The 27783-nt window shown below is 48.0% G+C and overlaps 1 protein-coding gene across 4 annotated transcripts in view; it reads right to left on the bottom strand.

Moving 5' to 3' along the window:
* MTOR (mechanistic target of rapamycin kinase) overlaps window positions 1–27783 on the bottom strand; it is a 2476747-nt gene that overhangs the window by 327266 nt on the left and 2121698 nt on the right. For all 4 annotated transcript variants that reach the window (XM_069609933.1, XM_069609934.1, XM_069609936.1 and 1 more), the window contains one exon: window positions 631–703. In XM_069609933.1, the coding sequence (XP_069466034.1) occupies window positions 631–703 (73 nt within the window). The remainder of the gene's footprint in view (window positions 1–630; window positions 704–27783) is intronic.

Genomic DNA, 27783 nt, shown 5'->3' with positions numbered 1-27783 from the left:
ACCGGTGCCGGTAATCCCTTACCGCCCTACTACGAGGTCCCTCAGCGGGTCCTGTCCTTAATGTGTGGTCAGACCACACGTTAAGGACGGGACCCGCTGAGGGACTTCAGAGCTAATAACGGTACCGCTAATAGCGGTACCGTTATTAGCTCCTTACCCATTCCCATTGAGCCCTATGGGGGCTCCAATGGGAATGGGGAATGGGGAATGGAAATTGTCATGGGGACTTACCGGGTCCTCCAGGGTCGGAATGTCCCGGTAAGTCCCCATACCGCTTACCCAGACCCAGAAGGCAGTAAGGTGTAGCCATGGCGCCAATAGCGCCATGGTTACCTCCTACCGTGTCGGCCCTATGTCATGTTAAACACAGGGCACGCAGAGCCGTTGGGTGGAGCAGATTCTGAGCCGCACTGCGCCCCCTCGTGGCAGAAAAGTTTCAGAAGAACATCTGAGCTCAGATAGGGATATCATAGGAGTAATCCGTGGGAGAAAACAATCCATTAGAATGCACTATCTTGATTTTAGATACATTTTGTAAGACATGTTTATATACTAGAATTATTATTTAGTTGTTTGTAATTACTTATGAAGTTTTAATTTTAAATAAATATTAGAATTAGACTCACTTACCTCGAAACAGTCTCCGAAGTCTATGTGCAGGATCTTCCCACTCAGCCGGTCCAGCATCAGGTTAGAAGGGTGCCTAAATAAGAGTACAAATAGATCAATAGAGAAACGAGGTTGCAGACCTGAAAAGACAGGTAAGCAGAGAAACAGAGAAATTACTTACCGGTAATATTCTTTCTATGGATTCTTTTTCCACAGATTCCTCAACTTGATAGATCATCCGCTCAGCACCAGCTGCTCAGAAGATTTAAACAGGGAGCATAGTGCGGCTTGGTGTAGTCTCTCGACCTCTGCATGCCACGACCGCACCACTCCTGACGTGACGTCTGCAGTACACATACATCGTCACTACACCCCTAAACCTCAGTCGCTCGTCCACGTGCTCAGCAGCTCAGGGAAGGACTGCCTTACACAGAATTAAAAAACAGAAGGGAGAATTCCACTCCTCTAAATAAGTAATTATTTTTAGGTGAAGAACAGGCACCCAAGACAGAAGGCCTAAACGACCAACAGTACATTTTATATATCATACATTACTCACCACAATAGTATTGTTGGTGCTTGTATCTGCTTAGATTCACATGCTCTGCATAGAACACATCTAGTGGTTAGTTGTGGAGTATTACAAGATTTGTTTTCGAAACTTGAAAACAGACGTTGACAGGGCGTGTTAGTAATACTATTCCTAGTGTGATGTGTACTGTACCCATGGTCCTTCACACGTCGAGGTCCCTCAGATTGTTTGTTTCCGACATGAAGTTGCATGAAGTGTAGCGTGAGTACAGATGTGATAAAGCAGAAACAGTGATAACCCAGAAAACATCCATGTGCCTTCTACTCCAGTAGGGGAGGAAGGGTGGGCGCATGTAAATCTAAGCAGATATAAGCACCAGAAATACAATTACGGTGAGTAATGTATCCCTTCTGCAACTTGTGGATCTGCTTAGATCACATGCTTTGCATAGATTAGGGAGCAGTATCTGGAGAAGTTGAGAAGGTACAGCGGTAAAGAGATGTTTTCGGACCGCCTTTCCCACCTGTGAAGTTGCTTTAAAATGTGTATCAATGCAATAATGCTGTGTGAACGTATGGACGGAACTCCATGTAGCAGCTTTGCAAATGGTGTCTAGAGGGAAGTTTGCCATGAAAGCTAAGATAGCTCCTGTACCTCTGGTAGAGTGAGCCTTGGGGGTGAAAGGTAAGACTTTCTTGGATAGGGAATAGCAGAGTTGTATGCACTTGACTATCCATCTGGAGATGGCATTCTTTGATATGTGATTGCCTTCTCTTCCAGGTGCTGTGGAAACAAAGAGTTGGTCTGTTTTCCTTAGAGGTTTAGTTTCGTTCACATAGTACAAGACTGCCCTCCGTACATCAAGTGTATGGAGGCTTCTTTCTGCTGAGTTAGATGGATTTTGAAAGAAGGTAGGAAGTTCTATGGATTGATTGACATTGAACTTTGAAATGAACTAGGGTTCGTTTGAGGACAACCTTGCTTGTTTGTTTGTTTATTAATTTGTAATGTGCACCAGACCCGGAGGTATCAGGGTGCAGAAAACTGGAAGATACAGGAATACTTTCAACTTAGTGTTACATGGGTTACAAGAATAATTGTACAATGGTTCCCCGGCGAGATGCCACTAGGGAACTGGAAACTAATATATACAAACAATAGATCAAGAAGGTCTATGAATACAAAATGTACAATATTAATATACAATATATTCAAACATTAGCAGATACTTTATAGAGTTAGAGCTAATAGATTATATACATACAATAGATCAAGACGGTCTATGAATACAAAATTGACAGTATTAATATACAACATATTCAAACGTTAGCAGATACATTATACAGTTAGAGCTCATAGGTAAGGCTGTGATGCATGCGGATGAGGGGCAATTAGAGTGATAGGTTAATGATCATTTTCTCTGAGCCATTTAGTGGTGTTAAATTGGAAGTTGAGAAAGGTTTGATCCACCCTCAAGGAGGGGGGAGAGAGTTCCATAACTGCGGTGCTTTGACCACGAAGCTGATCCCCTCCCTCCCAGCTTTTGTCAGTTTAAACATAGGTATTACTAAGCAATCTAAGTTAGCAGACCTGGTGGGTCGGCTGGTAGTTCTTCTGTTAATTCTCTCCAGGAGATAGCGTGGGGCAACATTGTTAAGGCATTTATGAGTCAACAAAGCTGTTTTAAGCAGGATTTTATCGCTGATAGACAACCATTTGTTCTGTCTTCTTGTGTCACAAATGTGTTCTCTTCTTGCTATGCCCTGTGCCATTCTCCGGGCATTATTCTGTATTATTTGGATCTTATTAATAACATACGTTCACTGGTGCCCAAGTACAGTAAGTTACAGTAGTCCAACTTGGAAAGAATTAGGGCTCTGACAAGCATGGTACAGCTGTCTTTGGATAGAAATGGCTTATCTGCTCTGATCAGCTTACAGGTGTATGCTGAGACCGAAGCCATGGCATTGACCTGTTTGGCAAAGGTGAGATTGGAGTCTAGGTAAAAACCAAGGGTTTTTACCTCCTTAGCTACTTCGATAAGGTTGCCATCGATGTTGAAGTAGGCATATTTTGGGCCAAGTTTGTGGAGGTTGAAAGCAGTCCCTAGAATGAGGAGCTCAGTTTTGTCATCATTCAAGCATAGACCGTGGACGGCTGTTAGGGAGAATTCTCTGTTAAGACTAATTTCCCAAACCTAGTGAGTCCCCCAGCAGCTTTGCTGCGTTTTTGGGGTTTATTTTTTTCTCCTGCTAAGAGTGAGACTCTTTTTCTCCCACTCTTAGACATGATTTGAGATATCCTTTGACTTTGTAATGTGTTGTATGGGCTATGGGGTCTTTTACCCCATAGGGTTTCATGTGGTTTTTGGGTAAGTGTGTTACACAGCACCCTCAGTGCAGTAACACAGGGGTGTCATAGTGACCCCCAAACATAGCCTCCATACCCTGGGACTGACTACTGTCTCCCAAGGCATGTAAAGTCACCATTGACTTTACTAGTCTTAAATTGGGAACAGAACCAGTACAAACCATCATATTGTGGAAGTACTGGTAGGGGTAATTAGATTGCCCCTGGGTCTGTTTTTCGAGGGGGCACTGTGCAGTCCCCCTCGTCGAGTTTCTGGCTGGTGGCAGTGGTTACCACGCAAAATATTCCTTAAGAATATTTACTATGGGATTTTCCCATTCATTTTAAACGCACAACTTTTTGGTGCAATGTTAAAGATACCGCCGGGTTATTTATTTAATATTTATTCCCCGGTTGGGTCTTTTTGCCAGAACTCGGTTTTAAAATGGCGTTTGTGTTCGCCTCTGTAACTCCAACCCAAGTTGAGCCCTTTGTTCCACTTTTTGGCGGGCTTCTACACAGAAGCCTCCAAAAGTGGTGCCACTCTGTCTGGGTCTACAGGATGTGTGGGAGGGGGGTTTAGGCACCCTGGACTGAGTTGCCTCGGCAACTCAAGTCACACTCTTGTGTGATTGGCCCAGTGGTGAGACGCCCGGCTCACCGCTTAGCATGTTTGAGTGACAGCTAGGACTGATGAATGGGGATTTTCTGCATAAAAGCAGGGCTTTGGGGACTGGAACTTCAGAAGTCGCCACAGGACCAAAGAATCCGAAGAGGGAGAAGCTGAGCCGACCTGCAACGACGACACCACCGGTGGAGCCCTGCTGAACCGCCTCACCACTTCTTCCAACGACAGAGGAGATCTTCATCCCAAAGAGTCTTCTTCCTTTGACTGGTGGGGATAACCAGTTTGCCCGCCTTTTCGCCTTCCCGGATCATCTCGTGGCCGCCTTGTCTGTGCCAAGCACCCCGGCAACCGAGATACCACGTTTTACCACTACCGTGAATAAAAGGGTAGTACCTTTTAACCGGAGAACTCGCGGCTGGATTCTTCCCTGGCAGTGCAACGACCTTCAGCTTTCCTCCACGTCGAGATCTTCTCTTCCTCTGGATGACGCCGCGACTTGCACCCGCTGCCAGGAACAACTGCCCCCGCTGGAGGATTCTCTCCACTTTCAAGGTACTGTGTCCGCCTGGTCTCCCTCGCAACGGTCTGTGTGGGGTGTCTCTTAAATCCTCAATTTACCACTTGGGTTGGCCCTAGGCTGGCTAACTGAATTTTTCTGAGCTGAATTAGTTTTTTTTAACTCTCTGCAAGACTTTTCAAGCCTCTTACACTGTGTGATCTTGGGCGCATTGGTGTTCTACTCTCTCTAAGAGGGAGCCTGGCCTCTGAACTTTTTGCTCACAAGTAGACTTTGACTTTCCTGCTTTGCTGGGTGCTTCTAAAGCATTGTGTTGTGTGCTTTTCTAATTTCTGCCTTTTCCCTCCCTTTTTTGATAACTTATTGGAGTGCCATCTTTAGTTAAGCGCTCAACTCTGTCTGAAAATAAGTGGTGTTAACTGAGACTTGTCTAATAAGGAATAAGGGATGTATATATATTAATAGTGACTGTGTTTTGAACTTGCTTACAATAATAGTGCAGGAGTGTTCCTAAGTGTGTCTTTAAATAAATAATTATACACTTTGATACCAAAGCTCTGGTCAGTGTTTGCTTGTGCTACTGTATTTTGGTACCTATCTTGTATACTCTATATACTGTCTAATTCTTCTTGAGAGAAGTTTGGCTGCTCAGCCACAGCTACCAGGTAAATCTGGGTGGTACAGACTGCTACCAATTGGGTTTACTGCCAACACCTGTAGTCTTAAGCCTTTTGCAGTGGTCCCTAAGGGAACTGCACAGGTTTCTGCCTAACAGCGGCCATCCATGCTTGGATGAGGAGGTATATTTTATTTACTAAGCCAACATCCTTGTCATAAACCCCGATAAGTGGAATAAGGATCTGGGTATCATCTGCATAGTTAGTGTAGGTGATACCCAGACGGTCCAGATCATCAAATAGGGGCTTAGTAAATATATTGTATATTGTGGGACATGTGGGTGAAACGCAGGAACCCTGCAGCACTCCACATGTATTAGGAATAGGATCTGCTGCTGCAGATGGCGAGAAGACTCTCATAGTCCTGTTGCTCAAAAATGAATGAATCCAAACTATGACATCGTGAGCGAAGTGCGCCCCTGAGTCAAGGTGATTGCATAGTACTTTATGGTCCACCAGATCAAAGGCGGCCGAAAGGTCAAGGAGGAGGAGCAAGGCTGTTTTCCCCTTGTCCTTAAAATCGTCAATCTGGGTTTGAAGATCTATCAGTACTGTTTCAGTGCTGTGTTGGGGCCTGAAACCAGATTGTCGAATACCCAGGAGCTGATTAGACACTAAGTACTCCTGTATCTGCAGGTAGGCCACCCGGTCTAGTATTTTAAGTAAGAACGGCACTGTTGTGATGAGCCTGTAGTCGGTAGGTATTGATGGGTGTAGTGATTGTTTTTTGAGAAGTGGAAGGACCTAGGATTCTTTTAAGTTGCTGGGGATAGTACCTGATAAAAAAAAGAGGCATTCATTAGTTTGGTTATGAACGGTGAGAGGTCGCTTGCCGCATCTTTGATGATTTGGGTTGGGCATATGTCTCCCTGACAGTTTGAAGGTTTTAGTGAGAGGATGATTTTTTCAATCTCAACGATTGAGACTCTTGAGAAGCTAAAGCATTGAGACCGTTTAGTGGTATGCGTGGGGGTGATGGCTGGAGTGTCTGAATCAGGGATATTTGTTTTTTTTATACCAGCAATCTTGTTCTAAAGGAGGGTAATTTTATTAGTTAAGGCAATCTGTATGTTGGAGCACCAGAGTTTGTTTGTCGAACAGTTGTCTGAGGGAGGAATGGGGGCTTCCATCTCTTAAGATTACAAAAAGTTCCTTAGTACTGGAATTTGCTTGGAGAATCATATTGTTATACGATATCTGTTTAGTTTGTATTATTTCTTTCTTATATAACGCTGAGATGTTAATGAGGTTAGTTTTGTTTCCCTAGTTAGGAAGATGTCTCCAGGTGACATCGCATTTTCTTTTTTTCAGCTCTCAAGGTTTTGAGGTACAGAGAAAACCAAGAGTTCAAATGACCTTTGGGTTTACTTCTCCACATTTTTAATGGGCCAATCATATCTAAAGCTTTGGTCATAGTATTATTGTATTCATCTACTAATGTCCCAAGGTGATTCGTGTCAGGCAGTGAATTCAGGACGGGTATTATGAGGGGTATAACCATGTCCTTGTGTATTATGAAGAAAGGGTCTTCATCACAGAGCCGCTGGCATGCTTATTGGAGTCGGGGGCCCGCACATGGGGTTCCGACGAACATCGCTCACCTTCGGCGTCACTCAGGACCCCGATATTGCCCTCGTTGGAGTCTTTTGTCACATCGATGGATGCCTCTGCCTGCATTGTGTGGGCGGCCCAGCGTTTGGTGCGCCGATCCTTCAGAGTTTTATGTCGAAAAAGTTTACAAGCTTTGCAAACTTTTTCGGGGTGATCCCTCCGGAGACAGTAACTGCACAATCGGTGCGTGTCTTTAGATGGGAATTTTCAGTGGCAAGAAGGGCAAAATTTAAAGGGAGTTTTGTCCATTATTTATTCCAGGGGCGCATTGCTGAGAAAAAGGGAAAGGGGATGACAGAATATGCATTCTCTAAAGAGATCAGTATGAAGAACCTCCCCCTCTATCCCTACTGTTAACTGAGAGGTTGTTCGTCGAAAGCCGTTGAGCAGTCTGTTGCCCGTGCGGCAAAAGCAAAGAATAAGGAAAGGAAGAGAGTCTACAAGTAAACTTTCAACTAATTAAAGTCATCAACCTGGAAGAGAACTCTGCATTTGCGACCAGTTTTGATGGTGGAAAAAAACTATCTGAGGGACCTCGATGCATGAACGACCATGGGTACAGTACACATCACACTAGGGATAGTATTAGTAACATGCCCTGTCAAAAACGAATCTTGTAATACTCCGCGACTACCACTAGATGTCGGACAATGCAGAGCATGTAATTTAGGCAGATCCACAAGCTCCAGAAATATATATATATTTTTTTGAAGTGAGATGCAAAGCGTCAATATTTCCTCCAAGAATATTCAAAAAATAATAATAATAATAATAATTTGCTTAGAGCATTGCAAACTAAGAAACTTTTATAGCGGGGTAGGCTAGGAGGTAGATGAGGAATCTGTGGGAGAAGAATCCATAGAAAGGACTTCACAGGTATGTAATTTCTCCTTCAATGGATTGCATTCTCCCACATAATCCTCATCTTGATAAGTCTCCCCAAGCAGTACCTACTTCAGGCATGGGATGAAAGCTCAAACTAAGAAGCTCTGCAAAACCGCTCTCCCAAACCAGGCGTCAACACCCAGGGCCACATCCTGACTGTAATGCTTCGCAAATGTGTGAAGAGTGGATCAAGTTGCGGCCTGGCAGATCTCTCTAATTGGCCCTCCCCTTTGCAGAGCAGAGGAAGTCGCCACAACCTGTTTAGAATGGGCCCTTATGCCCAAATGCACATCTTACCCCGCTCTAACCAAACACTGAGCAATGCAAAGTATTATCCAGTGAGATATCGTTTGCTAAATCACTGCTCGTCTCACCATAGATTGGGAAAAAGCAATAAACAATTGGTCGTCTCGCCTTAAGGCTGTTGTGCTAGCCACATAAAAGCTCTCTTAGGATTGAGCCTATGGAGCTCTCTTCCTCCTTGGATGGGTGAGGCGAAGGATAAAACACTGCCAGTACCACGCTTTGAGATATGTGGAATTCTGAAACTACTTCAGGCAAGAACTTCGGATGGACCTTCACAGAAACAGAAACGTCAAAAAAGATTACTTGCATGTAAGGGTTTGGAGTTCACTCACTCACCTCGCTGTAGTGATAGCCACCAAGGAAGCAGTCTTCAGAGTGAGCAGCCTAATGGGTGCAGAATTCAAATGCCGAAATGGAGCCGCCACCAAACAAGTGAGGACTAAATTAAGGAAACTTATGTGAAAGGCCCTTCAAAAATTGGGACATCGCCGGAACAGAAAAGAAATAACCTTGCTCCGGGGATCTCTTAAATGCGGATAAGGCCACCCAGTGGCCTTCGACCATACCCATCTATAGTCCTGTAGAGAATAAGGAGAGATGACATTCCATAACTAGGGCACAAATAGGGTACACCCCTCAGCCTCTACACCACGTCTCAAATCTTCTCCACCTGCAGGCATAGAGAGACCTGGTGGAAGGGCTACGTTCAGCCATCAGCACATCCAACATTCCTCTTACAGGTCTCAGTCCACATATCTCACCCTCTCGAGAGCCACTCAGGTAGATTGAGAGACTCTGGGTTCAGGTGAAGCACCCTACCTTCCGACTACAGGAGATCTGGCCTCCAAAGAAACCGGCAAGGCGAGCAGATGGCAAACTCCAGAAGGTACAGGTACCACGTCGTCCTCGCCTAATCCACTGTGATCAAGATCATGTCAGCTGAAAACCTCTGATACCGCTGCAGAACCCACAAGATGACAGATCGGGGAGAATGCATAATGGAGATCAAAGACCCACTACGCCAGACTTCCTCAGCAGGAATTCACTCAAGAAAAACTGCTTGCACCCTGTGTTGTTTTTCATGTAATATCTCCACATTGACCTCCGGGCATATCTCCCATTCGTGGGAGACTGTGCACTGCCTGCTCAGAGCATCAGTCAACCCATTCCCTGTACCTGTTAGATGGCCAGCCAAGGTGAAAATCCTGTTCTCCAGGACCTACAACCATAGCTGCATGGCTTCCCTGCACAGGCCAGTGACCGAACACCCTCTTGTTTGTTGAGGTAAAGTATGGCCTTTGGCACGAAGAGATGATCAGCAAAGGTTATATCAAGCAGTTTTGCTTGCACATTCGGGAGAACTGTTATCCGTGAAGGTATGACCCCATACATAGCACTGCCGATTTGCCCTTCGTGTGGCCGACAATCTTCGGCGTTGAGACCCGTCTGGAGCACTTAACATGTGACTTAATTGGTGTCATTGACTATGTCGACACCTCCATCCCTCACCTAACCAGCTGGGAGATGGTCTGCTGCCTCTGAATTCGTTCTCAATAAAACATGAGACTACTTAGCGAAGGCACAGACAGCATTAATGGACTTTACCACCATACCGTACAACGCAAATACTTTCTTTGCAAGGGCGTCAGTCTTTTTCGACTCCCTGTCTGTCGGGAGATTTGACATAGGCATCGCTGGCCTTAAACTCACTGTGTCAGCCCTGACCACCAGACCCTCAGGGTTGGATTGGTTGTCAAAAAGGGCAAATCACCCAGTGCTGGCATATATTTGTTAGGTCAGGGTCTACCGCTGGCGTTAAGTAGGATCACTCCTATAACATGGCAATTGGGTATGAAATGGCTGCATTGAAGGGCAGGACTCTCTGAGTGCGAACCCTTGTCCGAGATGTCTGTTAAGTCGTAGGACTGCAATGGCTTGTCTAGAGCGCCGAGGCCAAGAACCATCACTACCCTCTTGACCAGCTTTCTGTACTGTGCATTGGAGTGGTAGTAGAGCGAAGCTGCTGAATGTTTAGGTTGGGCGAAGCACCCATAAACCAGCCTGTTCCATGAGAAAATCTGGCATGTGTGGTACACCGGCACCCCCCATTGATCCAACCCCGAAAGGAACAGGATTCCCCTCTTCGTCAAAGATGGTTCTCATCCAATCGAAGAACCCCGACCTGGACTCCGGCACATAGCTTAGGTACATTGCTGATAACAATGTTGACGGGGCAGGCCCAAAGGGGACGCTCGGCAACAATGCTCTGAGGGCCGTCGGCACCAGCTTTGAGAGTTGAGGTGGAGCTCGAGGGCATGAGATCTGATTTGGTCACCTTGGCGCCGGAACCTCTGGGCGTAACCGGTGCCTATGCTGCCTGCAGTGCTGAGGCCAAAATCTTTCCAGCCGTGGCTTTCTTGTACAATTGAAGCACTTGTTGCTTAAACTCCTCCTACTCCTCCCTCGGAGGGCCCCCTTGCTTGAGCACGACTTACCCCTTTCCCGAAAATATTCAGATTCAAGTCCATGTTTGTGCTTTCTTTTCTGGTCGTGGGAGGATGAAGAATGTTGAGATTTGCTTCGCGAGAGAGAGACCACTTCTTTGCTTTCTTGAGATTCCTGTCAACCATCTCAGGCGTAGGGCCTTCTGCACTGGCAAACAAAGACTTGGCGGTCGATCGATCCGGGGTTTTAGAAGGAGAGCTCCCAAGTGTCAACTTCCAGTCCTTGCAGCGATAAAACACAATGGATTGGGGCCAGATATGTTGTTGTCGAAAAACAATACCTTACAGAAAAATTGTATAGCCGTTTTCTGAAACAGCGTGCCGAGTGCACAGAAAAAATGATGAACTGAGGTCTGGGGGTGTAGTGACGATGTATATGTACTGCCAACGTCACGTCCTTAGTTGAGGAGTGGTGCGGCCGTGGCATGTAGTGGTCGAGAGATGACACTGTGCTGCACTACGCCCCCTGTCAATATATTACGAGCAGCTTCCGCTGAGGAGATCAGTGGTCGAAGTGACCGGGAGCAGTGGGGAGCGGTGCTCCACTACTCTTTTTAATTACCCTTTACAGCTTCTATACTTTTATTTTAAAAAGAAACCGTTTTGGAATGGTTTCGTTTTAAAATAAAAGTGTAGGAAGAGGTTGACACTGAACGTTCCCTTAATGAGAAGGGGCAAGTGTTTGGGAGTGTGTATTATGTGTGGGAGGGGACGTGGTGATGGGGTTTGTGGGGAGTGGGTGCAGGCCAGCAGGAACATAGTTCCCCTACTTCTTTTCGTACACTTCGACCACTGGAGGAGATGATCCATCAAGATGAGGAATTTGTGTGAGAATGCAATCCATTAAACAGGGGATCATGAGAAAATATCCAGAAAGGATTAAATGTGACTAGAGGAACAGGGACAGAAGAACACGCAGATGAACTGGACCAGAGAACCCAGAAGTCGGAACAGAAGAGAAACCAGGGCATGAGAGAAAAGTTGAAACTGGACTAGTGAAACTATATAATCTAAAAAGAAAATGAAACATGAGGAACAAGTTACTTACCTGTAACTCCTGTTCTCCAGCATGGGTCTGGCATGGATTAACATGCTCATGAATATTCCCCGTCGTCGGGCTGGGAATCCTCAGTAAAAAAAGAAAAGCAGTTTCGCTTTAGCCTGAAAACTGGATTTATCCTCCAAACCAATCATTGTCCTCTGCGTCATACTACCCCCATCCAACGACTTTCGTCTCCCTGAGCTCCACCCCTGGTGGCCATCTTCAGATTTGGTAAGCATGTAAAGTGGCAGTATGAACCAAGAATAGCCACAGAGGGGAACAAGGGGGGTTTGCATGGGAATCCATGCCAGACCCAATCTGGAGAACAGGAGTTGCAGGTAAGTAACTTGTTCCTTCTCCAGCATGGGGTCTGGCATGGATTCACATGCTCATGAATAAAGATTACATAGCAGTACATATACATAACCACGGGAGGTGGCAAGGCTCAACATAAGTAAAAACACTCACCAATGGAACAGACTCACTTCAAGTGAACAGGTTACGTAACACCACTTTGCCGTCCCGAGACTCATCCCTGGAATCCCTGTCGACTCAGTAGAACCTTGTGAAGCTGTGCTTGAACCTCCGCGTAGCAGCCCTGCAGATGTCAAGCAGGGGCACACCAGAGAGAAACGCTGTCGTTGCTGCGATTGTTCTGGTGGAATGGGGCCAGCCTGGAAGAGGTCTGTTAGCCAGACGATGACAGTATATGATGCAGCCGGAGAGCCACCTCGAGATGGAAGCCATCGATGAGGCCTTCCCTTGGTTCAAAGGCCCAAAATTGACAAATAATTGTGAAGCCTTCCGAAAATCCTTTGTGTGTGCCACATAAAACTTCAAGGCAGGAACAGCGTTCAGCGAATGCAGCGTTCCCTCTGCCGGAGTAAAAGGGTTCAGGAACAATAATGGCAACACCAAAGACTTGTTGAAGTGGAAATCTGATGGAACCTCCGACAAAAAGGTGGGGTGGGTCCACAGCACCGCCCTCGTCATGTGGAAAGAAAAGTACGGCTGCTTGCAAGAGAGGGTGTGGATCCCCGAGACCTGCCTGGCCAAGGTAATCGCAATGAGGAAAGCCGTCTTACACAAGAGAAATTTCAGTGAGGCCTGATGCATCGGTTCAAATGGGGGCCCCATGAGCTTTGTTAAGACCTTGTTGAGCTCCAAAGCTAGAGCAGGGGGCCTTCACTGGTGGACAATTCTTGAAGAGGCCTTTGAGGAATTCCTTGACGAGCCTGTCCCACAGGGATGGCTTACCAGGTGTCCTGGTGTAACGGGATAAGGAAGCCAAGTGCACCTTGATAGAGGCATGAGCCAGTCCAGCCTTGGCCAGGGAAAGCAAATACAGATGGAGCTGCAGGTCTGTGACATACAGAGGCGTAATCTTCTGAGACCTGCACCACATTGAGAAGCGTTTCCATTTATGGCCGTAGCGTGCCAACATCGAGGAAGCTCTGGCTTTGGTTAGATCTTCCTACATTCCGGCGGCAGGGGATAGCGTCCAAACTCTAGGGCTGCAGGAGCCAGGCCCTGAGGGTCAGTGACGCCAGGTTGTGCTGTAGAATCGCCCCGTCTTCTCTGCTGAAAAGATCGGGAAGTGGAGGCAGCCGGATGGATAGAGCCACTCACAGACGGAGCAGGTCCGGGTACCAGATCTGTTGCTGCCACGACAGAGCGATGAGAATCATCCTGCAGTGACACTGAGTGTGTTGATCACTCGTAGCAAGAGTGGGGGTAAAGCATTCAGTAAAGGTCCTTCTCACGGCAATGTGAAAGCATCCCCCAGGCTCTTCGGCTGTGGGAACCTGCTGGCAAACCTCCAGTACTTGGAGTTGGCCGCTGTCGCAAAGAGGTCGATCTGGGGTTGGCCCTACTTGTGGAAGTGAAGAGTGATCCGAGGGAAGTTCCCATTCGTGGAAAGAATGCAGCTCCCTGCTGAGCGAGTCTACAATGGTGTTCTTGGTGCCTGCCAGGTGAAATGGGACGAGGAACATGTCCTGAAGAATGGTCCAACACCAATGGGTCTGGGCTTCCCGGAGAGCACAGGGGAGCATGTCCCGCCCTGCTTCCGGATGTAGAACATGGTGGTGATGTTGTCCGTGAACATTCTCACCACTTTCCCTTTCATCAACGGAAGGAACAATTTGAGGGTCCAGAAGATTGCCCAAAGCTCCAGGGCATTGATGTGAAGGTCCTTTTCCTCTGGAAGCCAGAGGCCTCTGGCGGGCAATTGCCCGGTGTGGTCCCCCCACCACTACAGGGAGGCATCTGTGGTGACGGTTTTCTGGTATGGTAGGACCTGAAACAGAGCTCCTTGTATGAGATGAGGGCGCACTCCCCATCATCGTAGAGCTTGCCAGAACTCCTCCTTGAGGAGGATCTTGTCTGTCCAAGAGCCTGCGATCTGCAGCCACTGTGCGACTAGAAACTCCTGGACTGGAGAAACCTCATCTGTAGCCTCAAAGAGGGACGAAATGGATGCAGGATGTTGTCATGCCCAACAGCGACTTGATGGTTTACTGTTACGGATTGCGCCGTCGACAGGTGTTGCACCTTCCCCAGGATGGCCGTCACCCTCTCCTCCGAGGGGATCGCCAGACAAGCGACGTGCTAAGACAGGCGCCCAGAAACAGCGGTCTGCGATGGCTCCACGCAGGACTTCAGATAATTGAAGGAAAGTCTGAGATCCGTCAGCAGATGAATGGTCTCCGCCGTGTGCCGGTTAGCCAGTGCGTGAGAGCGGGAATGGATGAGCCAATTGTCCAGATAAGGGTAGACGTGGATGCCCTTGAGGCGAAGATGCGCTGCCACCAGAGCCAAGCACTTTGTGAACACCCTTGAGGCCAATTTCAGGCCGAAGGCCAGCACCTTCCATTGAGAGTGCTGTCTCTGGACCACGAACTGCAGGAACTTACGATGTTTTCGGTGGATAGGGACGCAAAAGTAGGCGTCTTCCAGATCCAGCATCACCAGGAAGTCCCCTTCCTCCAGTTGGCTGAACATGTACTGCAACGTGACCATCCAGAACTTCTGGTACTTCAAGTATTTGTTGAGGCGTCTTAAGTCTAGGATTGGCCTTCAGTCTACTGACTTTTTCCATAACAGAAAGTATGTGGAGTACACTAAAGAGCTCCGGAGGCGCTGGGGGGACGGGCTCTATCACCCCATTTCTTAACATGGCTTTAACCTCCTGCAGCAGCTGTGACATGTGAAGCTCTTGATGAGCCACAGAAGGAATTAGAGGACACCTGCACTGGAGCTCCACGGTGTGCCCCCGACAGAGAACGTCCAGCACCCATATGTCCGTGGTGATGGTCTTCCACTTGCTGACAAAATTCGCTAGTCGCCCTCCCAATGGGTTGCGTAAGTGGGGGCCTAGTTCCATGGCCAGTTAAGGCTTGATTGGGCATCTGCGCCCTGGCCTGCGGGCATCGACGACGCTGCTCTCTGCTGCCGTAGGCCTGCAAGCTGCCTATGTAAGCCTCCTGAGTCGTGGAACGGGAGGGTTGACGATAGGCAGAGTTATTCCTCTTCGAGGACCTTCCGGACTTCCATCTTGAGGATTGAAAGGCCGACCTTTGCTGTAGCAAAGTTCCCAGCGAGCGCACCGTCTTTGAATCCATCTTGATCATTTCGAGAGACTTGTCCATAGTCTTGCCAAAGAGGTTGTCCCCATCAAAGGGCATGTCCACCACCTTGGATTGGACAGCCGCCCTGAAGTTGGTGGCCTTCAGCCGTCCCTGTCATTGAAGTGACACCCTGTTGCCCAGCTGGTGGAACCCTGTATCCGCGATGTCCAAGGCCACCGTGATGGTGTGATCAAACGCCACCTCCCCCTCCTGAACAGCGCCACGGCCTCGACCTTCTTGTCCTCCGGCAGGAAGTCCAAAATAGGTCCCAGCTTATACCAGAGTTCCCTGTCATAGTGGGATAAGATGGACAGTGGATTAGCGGCCTTGATGGTGGAGGTTGCAGTATAAATGATGCGTTTTCCCATGGCATCCAGTTTCTTCCCCTCCTGGTCAGGGGGCACCATGGCTGAAGACAATGGATTCTCCGAGCATTTCCCGGTGGCGGTAGAGACCGCAGAGTCAGGAGAAGGCTGTGACCGCAAGCACCTGGGGGCCGAGTTCAGAACCTTGCACTTTTTTTCCAGCCTATCCTGCTTGGCAGATGTAATACTCAGTGTGTTCACTAAGGCCAAACCTTACTGCCAGACATCATCCAGCAGAGGAATAGACATGACTGTCTTCCGTCGGGACTCCTGCATTGGAAAAGGAACCCCTCCTCCTTGGTCTCCTCCGGCAGCAAGATGAAGAGGGTAGAGGTCCTTCACACCATGGCGTGAAAGGAGCCCCTGACGGGCTTGTCGGCACCAAGCAGCTCTCCGTCTGCTGGCACATAGTCATCGGACTCATCGGTATGAGTTGATGTAGTATCTGTACCCGTACCAGTGCTAGTGCCCATGTGTGGGGACTCCTCCACTACAGGAGTCAAGGCCTGATGCAGAGGTGATGTCGGTTGATGCCTCGGGCCAGTCGGGTCCTTCAACTTACAATTCGGCCTGGACAGGCTCCTCAGAGGCATTGAGGGACTGCAGGCCGGAGCTGGCACAGGTGTAGCATGCAGTCTTTGCTTTATCTCCGATACCAGCGTGTGCAGTGTCATAAGGATGTCGAACATCTTGTCTCTGGGAGCCGGCTGAGGATTAGGGGGAACAGTCAGTAACTGCTCCGGGCCGACGCGCCTTCTCGGGTTAGATGGCGATCCAGGTTCATCCCGTGGGGATCCCTCTATGGACAGTGTCTCAAGGCCCTCATTGTGGTGAGAGTAGTAGTCCTCAGGCAAGTTGTCATTAGAGCTTGTGAAGATATGCACCGGCTCCCTTGATGCCTCCTTTGGCCTCACTCCCCCCTGCCTCGATGAGGGTTCCGTGGGCTTAAGTCGCTCCCTGTCGTTCTCTGACTCCTTTGGGAGAGGGGTGACGATAGGAACAGAATTCATCATCGGTGCGCCAGTGGATATCGTTGGTGGCGCTGCTGCAGCAGCTGTACGCCTGGTGGAAGGGTCACTCGTGGGGTTGCCACCGTTGTGACCTGAGAGACCACCTTTGTCGCTAGGCCCCCATTTGACAAAGTCATGATGGTCACCAAAGGCATCGTCGACGAGGTGGACGCCGAAGCTTTCATTGATCGGATCATGACCATTGACGAGGTCGTGGTTTTTGACGAAGTCGATGACTTTGACAACAAAGCGGTTATCGACGAAGTTGTTGTCTTGGCCACCCATGTTGTCGTCGACAGGGGATGGGAGGAGCCACACAAGGACCTCTCATTTGCAGGCTTGTCCGAAGACGGTAGACGTCACTGGCACGCTTGCTTGCCATAGATGTAGACGGCAACAGTGATTGTGTCCATCCCGAACTGGGACCCCTTCTTTTGGACCTCTATGGACAGGGCGCCCTCAAAGGAAATCGACTTCTTCTCCGAAGGAGATCGCTCATGGGACGGGACGATCCTGGATGAGGCCTGACCGTGCCCACAGGCAGCGTCAGAGGCCTTCCCCAACTTGAGCCACACTGCCAACAGGCTGTACATGTCCTTTTTCGTCTTATTCGAAAATCCACAAATCTCACATCCGTCCTCATCGTGGTCCGGATGCAGAAAATAAAAACATTTGTGATGCCGATCTTCGACATACACATTTCTCAGTCCATGTTTCACGCATATCTTCTCCTTGGAAATATTGGACGGCACGAAGTAGGCCCACGGCTGGGCCTCTGGAAACTTCGAGGAGAAGATTTGCAATGAATGTTGATCTTTGCCGACAACGGGTCCCTGCTGCCGGTAGTCGACCTGCAGTCGAACGGTGGAACAAAATCTGTCAAAAACCCTATATTTAATTGAAAAACTCTAGTTATCAAAAAGGCTCGAAGAGCAAGAAGAGAGGACTCCCAACACTGAAAGATGTGGTAAAAATCTGAAGATGGCCACCAGGGGTGGAGCTTAGGGAGAAGACTGTCATTGGATGGGGGCAGTATGACCCAGAGGACAGTGATTAGTTTACAGGAGAAATGCAGTATTCAGGCTAACGTGAAACTGGTTTTCTTTTTTACTGAGGATTCCCAGCCTGACAACGGGGAATATTCATGAGCATGTGAATCCATGACAGACCCCATGCTGGAGAATTGGAGGAAACCAAAGCAATAAGAGAAACTGTTACTGGAGAAAGGCGGGGGGGACAGGATGAGAAGAGGAAACTGGATTAGAGAAACAAGGGATTTGGCATCAAGTCACTGTGACTCCACCAGCAAAGGGAGAGTGGCGAATATCAGAATTGTCCCTGGACCTAGTATGATAGCAACAAATGTTTGTCTCCTCCCCCTTGCCCTTTACTTGCACCCCCCCATCACTATCTAAATACAGGAATAAATAAAACACGAATATGAATAAATATTTGAAATGTCGTCAGGCCTAGTACGATAGTCGCTTGTTTTATTCCTCTTCCTCCTTTCTCCTCCCCCTTCCCTCACCTCTTGTTAATCTCTGGCTCTACCAGAAATGTCGTCAGGCCTAGTATGGTAGTCGCCTGTCTGTTTCCCATTTCCTTTCTCTCTGTGTTTTAGCTCTTGCACTATCGGAAATGTCGTCAGGCCGAGTACGATAGTTAATTTCACATTCTTGTAGTTCATGGCCTGTAAGTATGTCATTGTATTTCCCCTTGTTCCCTCCCTTGCCGTGAAGCGCTTTGAAACACATTATGTATAGGCGCTATATAAATAAACTATCATATCATATCATCATATCATATATCATATCACATCTCTTAGAGCTAGGGGAAGCCATCTGCTCTGTGATGTGAGCCCTGAAAAAGGTAAGTGGGTTATCTCCCATAGATCCTCCCTCAGTCCTCCCTTCAATCCATCATTTCATTTTGCACTTCCTCCCTCCCCACCGTGAACAGAGGAAAGTCAGTTCCCCATAAGCTTGCCAAGCACAACGCCCGCTCAAAAAAGTCAGCACCTTTAGAAATGTGCAAGCAGAGTATGGCTCAGGAATCAGCCATGACACTTCTGGCTGGCCCTAAAATGATGGGCCTATGGAGGACACCTTTAGAAAATGCCCCTCACCTTGAGTTAAGGAGGATGAGAATGTATCCACAAGGGGAGTGGTTGGTCCCACAGGACAAAGGTAAATCAGAGCAGGGGAGATCCAGGAACAAACAAGCAAGCCAGCCAATTAGAGCCCTTAATGCCCGAATCACCTTGTTATCCCCAATCAAAAAGCCCACATTATTCCAATAGCTTTGTGGGGAGAGGACATTTTGTGGAAACTCCTGTTGGAGAAATAAGTGCTGGAGAGAAACTAGAGATAGAGGAGGAGAATGAGACAAAGTTGGTAAGAGCTAAGAAGGGTAATTGGATGAGGTTGAAGGACAAGGGAAAGTGCAGAGGGAGGTGGAGTTAGGGGTGTGCGGGTAGGAGTTTATGGAGGAGCTTGGTAGTGGAGACGTAGGGGAGAGAAAGATTACGTGGGGGAGAAGAATGGTAAGATCTGGACTATACAAATCAGGCCAATCCACTGAGGGCAGAGCCAAGAACTAAGAGCGGGTCAGTTTCAGTGGACCACAGAGGTACAATGTTGAGGGGGAGAATCCTAGCTAAGGCTAAGGCAGACGACAGAAGATCAGAAAGATTACTAGAATGTTTGCTGAAGCAGGTCGGGTTTGCCATTTCCCCTTAAGGTTTCTTAAGCAGTTAGGGGCATTATATCCCTTAAGGTTTATTTAACTGTTTGCATTTATGTAGCGTGCAAAGCCTGAAGGCATTAAGGCGCTGAATTATAGCAAGGAACGAGGTGACACATACAGCTAGGTACTGTGCAAGTAGTGGCGCAGAGATCATAAGAGTCACATACAGGTATATACAGTCAAGGAGGTGGGAAAGATAACACCAGAATCGGGCGGTCATACAAGAGGGCTGTTCAGCAAGGAGAACAAGTTACTTACCCCTGGTAACGATCTTTCGACTGAATGATCCTCCAATGTATTCCTCATCTTTGACATGTAATGTCCAGCTTCGGCTGCTTTGGAATTTTTCGGCAGAGGGTGCCCTGCGTCGATGGCGTTGGGTCGATGCCGCTCGAAGGCCTCCGTTGAGGGTGATCTCATCGGATGTTATATGTAGCACACGCGGCGCCCGTTGGCCCCAGTTCTGTTTTCCCTTCCTTGTGAAGCAGATATGCCCATAATACGGGCCTGACAGTACTCAGCCTTGCTGGAACGAAAGCTGTAATAGCATGGGAAATTCTACAGATGGGTAGGTTGGGAGGGTGATGTGGAATACGTTGGAGGAATATCCAGTCGAAATAACGTTACCAGGGGTAAGTAACTTGTTCTTCGAATGGATTGTGTCCTCCAACGTATTCCTCATCTTTGGCAGACTCCCAAAGCAGTATCCATGATAGGTGGAGGGTGAAGAATGTAACAAAAGGAAATGTTTTTAATTCTTTTTTCCAAAGGGCAGAGTAAACGACTGCCTTACCAAAAGCAACATGGGAAGTATCCAGCGAATAATGCTTAATAAACGTGTGTAGCGACGACCACGTTGCAGCATCGCAGATGTTTTTAATCTGTACACCCCTTTGCAGGGCTGACGATGTGGCCATGCCTCTGGTGGAATGAGCCCGCAAACCTAAAGGAGGGCCCTTGCCCGCCAGTCTGTAGCATTCAGAAATAGCGAGGATGATCCACCTAGACAAAGTCTGTTTAGAAACAGCCTGTCCTAGTTTGTATCCTGTATACCCCACAAAGAGCTGGTCATCCACTATCAGTTTGGACATCTGAAAATATTGAAGCTTAATGCTCTCCTAGGGTCCAACCTATGAAGCTTTTCCTCTTACTTACTGGGATGTGGAAGAGGATAAAAGGCTGGCAGCACAATTTTCTGACTTAAGTGAAAGTCCGAAACTACTATGGGTAGGAAGGAGGGTTTCACCCTCAACACAACCACGTCCTTGTGGAATATAGTAAAGGGTGGCTTGGAAGGAAGGGCATGCAACTCGCTCACTCTACGTGCAGATGTAATAGCAACCAATAGTATTGTCTTAAAGGTTAACAACCTCAACTGACATGTGTGTAAGGGTTCAAACAGAGCACACATCAGAAATTTCAAAATCAGGTTGAAGTCCCAAACCGGAGCCTGAAAAGTAGATGGCAGGAACACATTTGTGAGCCCTTTTAGAAACTGCGTGATCAGTGGAATCTTGAAATAGGAGCATTCCTCCGATGAGCGCTTAAAGACTGAAAGCGCTGCCAGGTAACCCTTAATAGTTCCAACCTGAAGACCTTTGTGTGCTAATGAAAGCAAAAAGGATAGAACATCCGGAGTCGTACACTGAAAAGGATCAACATTCTTTTCTCTGCACCAGTCGCAAAACCTATTCCAATGGCAACGTTACAGACACTTTGCTGCTGGCCTTCTGGCCGAAAGCAACACCTCCATCACCTCATACGGGAGGACCCGAACATTGTATCTCAACCTTTCAGAAACCAAGCATGAAGGTTGAGAGTTTTGACGTCTGGGGAGAAGATCCTCTCTTTGCAGAAGACGTATCAGAGGACAGATAGACATGCCCAGAAGGTCCGGGTACCGCACTCTCCTGGCCCAATCCGGGGCATTGAGGATCATGACAGGGACTGGAGGAAACACGTACAGTAGTGGGAATTCCCAATCCACCACGAACGCGTCTCCTAGAGCTTTTCTCGGGAGGAAATTCCCTTGAGCAGTAGAGCTCGCACTTCCAGTTGACAGCGGTCGCAAACAGATCCACTTGAGGGGTTCCCCAAAGGGCGAAGATGTCTTGAAGGACATCCTGAGCTAGTCTCCCACAGGGCGAAGATGTCTTGAAGGACATCCTGAGCTAGCTCCCACTCGTGGGAGACTGTGACCTGCCTGCTCAGAGCGTCCGCCGCCATGTTCTCCTCCCCAACTAGGTGAACTGCCAATAGGGCATTTCCTTCTTGTACTGCCCAGTACCAGAGCTGCATTGACTCTCTGCACAGAGGTAGTGACCCTACACCTCCTCTCTTGTTGCGGTAGTGCATGGCCACCGTATTGTCCGTCTTTATCAGGACATTCTTTCCCCGGTCAGATGGCAGAAAAGCCTTCAGTGCTAGTCTGATTGCTCTCAGCGCCAAAAGATTGATGTGTAGTTTGGACTTGGATGGAGACCAACGACCGCTAACTGTCAAATTGTTGGTTTGAGCTCCCCACCCAGTGAGTGAGGCGTCCGTCACTACAGTGACCTCCGGCCATGGTTGCCAAAAGCGTTCCCCCTTCAGAATATGTTCCTCGCAGGCCCACCACTGAAGATCCTGGGCGACTCTGGGTGGAATCTGAAGACGGTCCGACATCTTGCCAGAGAACTGGGACCATTGGGGCCTGAGAGCCCATAGAAGGGATCTCATTCGCAGACGGGCCTCTGGCACCAGAAAAATGCAGGATGCCATGAGGCCGAGGAATCGCAAGAATTCGAAGGCCGGAAGACTCTGGGCACTGTGTAATTTTGTCACCATCTGGAGATTGTCGTGAGCCCTCACCTTGGGTGGCGAGCACTTTCCCAAGGACGTGTCTAACACAGCCCGATGTACTGGAGCTGTTGGGAAGGTGTCATATGGGACTTCTTGAAATTGAGGGAGAAGCCCAGACTGCGGAGGGAGTGGCAGGTAACGTTGAGATGATCCAAGGCTTGTTCGGGAGAATGCACCCTGATCAGCCAATCGTCCAGGTAAGGGTAGACGTGAATCCCCCCTCTCCTGAGATGCGCTGCGACCACCATCATCAGTTTGGTGAATACCCTCGGGCAGAGGTCAACCCGAATGGCAGGACCCGAAACTGAAAGTGTGAGTCGCCAATGGTAAACCTCAGGTATTTCCTGTGCTCATGATGAATTGGCACATGAAAATAAGCATCCTGAAGGTCTAGTGACACCATCAAATACTGAAGTTGGAGGGCCTGAAGGATCTGAGAAAGAGTGACTATCTTGAATGTGTCCTTCCTGAGGAACTTGTTCAAGCATCTCAAGTCCAAGATGGGTCTCAGTCTCCTGTCCTTTTTGGGAATCAAAAAATATGGGGAATACCAACCATTGTTCCTCTCCACCACAGGCACTGGTTCTATAGCGCCTTTCTCTAGCATGGTCAAAACCTCCTGCACAAGGAGCGTATCCGGAATCCTCAAAGAGTGTTTCCCCGGTGGATTGGTCTGAGGCTTTTTTTTAGAAAAGGAAGGCAGTAACCGTGGGTAATGTCTCGCCATTCTTCTGAGACAATCTGCCGCCCACTGGCGAGCTGTGACTCAAGCCCTCAGAGCGGTTTGGAAGCGGCTTTAGCAGAGGCTGATGGCAAAGAGGCTGCTGCTTGAGCTGGCTTGGCACCTCTACCTCGTCCACCAAAAGGACATTTTCGTTTGCATCTTTGGCCATTCCTCTCGCCCTTCCAAATGAGAAGATCTACCCCTCCAAGGTTGTCCGCTAGGCTGAGGTTGCCTAACAAGCAGCACCTAAAAACTTGCCCGCCGCTTTAGAGGTCTGTAACTTCTCAAGGCTCTCGTCAGCCTTGCTACCAAAAAGATGAGACCCATCAAATGGTATGTTGAGAAGTCTTGCCTGCACATCAGTGGCAAAGCCAGACTTTCGCAACCACGCAAACCTGTGTTTCATGGGGCTCGTAGCCATGGACCTGCTGATGCTATCTGCAGAATCCAACCCAGACTGAAGGGACTCACACATGGGTCCCTTGCCGTCCTTAACAATAGCCAGGAAGCCGTCCCTCGCTTCCCCTTCGGGAATATGCTCTGGCGCCATAGAGATGCACTCCCACTGAGTGTATGAAACCTTTGCCAGGGCACAAGTGGAGTTGACCAACGTCAACGCCATACTCCCAGAAAAAAATACTGTACGCGCCCATCCATCCACGTGCCTATCGTCCCTATCAGGAGGGATGGTAGGGTACGCCGCCTGTTTTGAGGTAGCCATGGCCGCCTGGACCACCAGACTCTCGGGCATGGGGTGAGATGACAGGTAGCTGGGGTCGCTACTGGAGGGGAGTTATTTTCTTGTAAGGAACTTGTTAACCGCCAGATTAGATTCCGGGTTTCCCAATTCCTGGCAACCCTTTTTTGCAGAGCCACATAGAAAGGTAACACCGGATCCATCGGCGGACCCTTGTCCAAAATGTCCGTTAGATCATCCTAATGTACAGGTCTACACCAGCCCAAATACTCAACAACTCTAGACATAAGTTGTCTGTACGAGGAGTCTGCGTGCTCCCCAGTATCCGGCTTGCCGTACTCCAGTTCAGGAGAAGTGTCTATACCACTCACAGAGATCTTGCAGCCTACTCTCCTCTGAATTGAAGCGGTCATGCACATTAGGGGTCCCAAACTGGAGATCAAATGGGGCTTCATCTTCATCCGAACGTTCCTCCTCCTCAAAAATTGAAGTGCCAGCACAATATGTCCACACCTGAAACCTATTGGCTTTTCAAACCAGCAAGAGTGTTATCGTCAACCTACAATTATGCTAACTGCTCTTTATAGTACAAGTAGGAGGTACCATTAACATAGGTTTGTGTTACACTTCTAAGACTTTGAATATTACACATGCCTAAAATGGACATTACAAACGACACTCGCATCTCTCTTTACCTACACAATCGCCTACCTTTTATAATAAGTTAAATGTGAAGTATTCACTTTATCCACTAGGAGGCCGCATACCTAACCAAGGAGTTTTATACCTATAGAGCAAATGACATGAGAAATGCTCTCTAACTGAAAGCTCCACACGAGCATTAATTAGCATTAAACGCCAAATAGATGCACCAACCAAGACCTCAAATCTTCTTAAATGTACCACAATGTCCCTTTAATTTTTCTAGCCCTCATTACCCCAAAATCCGGGAATAAGAACTTCGAAAAGAGGTTCTGAACTGACATCTTCAATAACTAATATGACATGTAGCCAAACAAGGACATGTGCTCGTAAACACTAGCAAATATCATTAATCAGGTTAAGATATTATTTTGAATTATGCAAACCCCGAAGACATTACAAGGAAAACCTTGTCAAGTAGAGAAAACGCAGTGAGTGGAAGAGAAGGGGAAAAAAACGAGTATCCAAGCCTAATTGGTAGTAACCTCAACATAAACGGCACACTGCAAGACATTGCTTTTTCAGTTATTCAGCCATGACTACATTTCCCCTAGCAACAGGGGTGTGCCGAAACAAGGTCACTGATTGCACTTCAAGCACTAGTAAACAACCAATTCAAATGAAGGTGCGACTTTACTTAACCCTTCGTGCCAGCCGCCGCGACTGTCATTTTACTGAACGGTATCGAGGAGAACGGTACTCCGTGGACAAGGTCAGTTACAAAAAATGAGTATCAAAACCTTAAGTTTCACGATTGCATGTGCAGTAAGCTAAACAGATATTATATGCCTTGCAATATGGCGGTAAGAGCCACAACAAATTGGGGTCTTTGTTTCTGACAAAATTAAAGTATTTTCTATGCACTCGCGCCCCAAAAACTTTGTAGTATAATCATAATATGAGGGCCTCTTGTTGCATTATAAGCCCAGCGGCCCAACTGGCGCACCTTATTTCCAATACGCAAACAATATTTAATTTGCATTGGACGACAATACTTGCCTCGCGACATGACGCAGAAGCCAAAAGAAAGTGGTTTCTTTATTTTGTTAAAGTTTTGTATATATACTTGCGCCCAATATCCATGCAATATAATAGTAATATGAGGGCACTTTGCTGCTTTATGAGCCCAGCGGCACAAACTGGCGCACATCAAGCCGTAATTTAAAAAGTAATTAACTCTTACCGGATGACTTTATCAGCTCACTAAACACAAGCAGCACCGATGTCCCAGCAACACCAAACTGTAATTCTTAAGCATAACCTTACAGTTTTATTATTCTAGTGGGCAAGCTCTACATCCAGATGCTTGTTATCACGGAGAAACACCAACAAATAAGTAGATATAACACGGCATGCACCCAGCAAAATTACGAGGAGCTTCCTTTTTTCTTGTTAACACCGACAGGTATGGTGATTGCACACTAGGACATCGATTATGGTACTTATGACGAGATGTAACCACTAAAATCCAGATTGGTAAGTTTTACCATTCATGTCTAAGACTTAGTGTGGTTATTAAGTGCTACTGAATGCAGGACCAGGCTAAGTCGATTATTTTGTAGAATGTTGGAATATCGGATACATTAGGAGGAATACTAAACAGGTGGCATATCCTGATAATTATTTCCTTTTTGACTGTATGTATTCTCAAAAATTGTACATGCAACAACTGACTTATGACTATGTTCACAATGCTAAAGGTTTATTTGATTTACTCACGATTCTTTATTTTTCTTCTTTTTTGTTCTCACTAAATTACCTAACTTGGAGGGGGCGCTGTTGTGCGCCGAACAAGATGGCCGCCTAATCTGTGAGCTCTGTGGCTGATAACATCCTGCACTTGGAAATCCTGCTTTAGGCTGCTATTGTCGAGTGCCCAGAAATCACGCTCTTCCTACTGAAGACTCCGGGACCACATTGTCCAAATCTGGGGCGATATCGGTGCCTGGATCCCGGAAAACTAACCGCTACACTGCCGAGATCCCCCTCCAATGGCTGGAACGCTGCGCGCCAAAATCACTCCTGGACTGGCACCATCGCGCTGAGCAGGGGAGGGAGTGCTCCGGAACCGACCACGATCAGCGGACCAGCCCGTAAGCAGCCCGGAACATCTAGCACTGAGCACATAAACGCACCGGCATACCCTGGGGGCTGGACACTGGTTGCGGGCACGTGAGCGCCAGAGACCCGAACTGTAACACAGCCCGCGAGGACGTGGAGACGGCACCAGAAGCACCAATAGACAGAAAAAACCTGCACGAGGGGGCGGAATCGTGGTGCGTCCCCATTAGCCCCCCGTCAGCCAGAGAGACTGCAACACCTGGGGTAGAGACGCGGCACGGTGAAGAGCTCTCTGTGCGGCGCTCCCCCGACAGTGGAGGTCGCTGCAAAGCCGACCCGGCATCAACAAGGTATGTGCAGGGGAGGTGGGGCCCCCCCCCCATAAATCCAAGCACAATCATACACGAAGCGGACTCATAATACCACCAGGGCCCACGCGACTTGCAGAGAAAACACTGCCCATCCCCCTGAAAGGGACAGGAAAAAAAAGCACTAAATAATTCCGACCTCGTGAGGAATACTTGCCATGCTGCCGGGTGAGGTGATCCACTGAGCGGGTACCCCTGGCACTCTATCTACCACCAAGAGCGCCTCGGAGCACCAGACCCCCGGAACTCCATTTAGAGGGCCAGGTGAAAACATACTAACCTTCTGGGCAGGATAGCCAGCAACAGACATCAAAAGCAAATAATCAAGCCATTATCAAAGACCCCCTACTCTGCGCTCTATAACACCCCCCACCATGGTGGTACAGAAAGAACCAGGGAATTAACACACAGGCATGATGGGAGGATCAAAAAACAAAAAGTGAGTCTCCATGGACGCATTTGCGAATACCACCGCACCAGACTCGGAACCTGACCGATACCCATTAAAAGGGGTTTCACATCGGACCCCCCAGAGCAAAAGCTGATCCCCTATATGGCAGCAATGGAAAAAGGGTTCTTGGCGATCAACACCAAACTGGATGACATATGCGAGAACATCACGTCCATCCGAGCAGATATTAGGAAGGTCAACTCCAGAGTCGCGGAGGCCGAAAAAAGAGTGTCCACCCTCGAAGACACATCTGCCATACAAAACAAAACCATAGAACAGATCCAAAAAGACATCAAAACTATCCAAAACAAATGCGAAGACCTAGAATCCCGCTCACGCTGCAACAACATAAGGGTGGCCGGGGTGGCAGAGCTTAAACTCAACGCTCCCATGGAACATTTCCTCAAGGATATGCTCCATTCTCTGTTCCCAGAGGCACAGTTCTCGAAACAATTCCTAGTCCAAAGAGCACACAGAGCGCTCGCCCCTCCGCCTAAACCAGGCGCTCCACCCCAAACAATTATAGCAAG

Source organism: Ambystoma mexicanum, chromosome 8, assembly GCF_040938575.1.
Source record: "Ambystoma mexicanum isolate Mex_15411 chromosome 8, UKY_AmexF1_1, whole genome shotgun sequence".
Taxonomy (NCBI): domain Eukaryota; kingdom Metazoa; phylum Chordata; class Amphibia; order Caudata; family Ambystomatidae; genus Ambystoma; species Ambystoma mexicanum.
The sequence above is the reverse complement of the archived record's forward strand: the minus strand, read 5'-3'. Positions and strand labels throughout refer to the sequence as shown.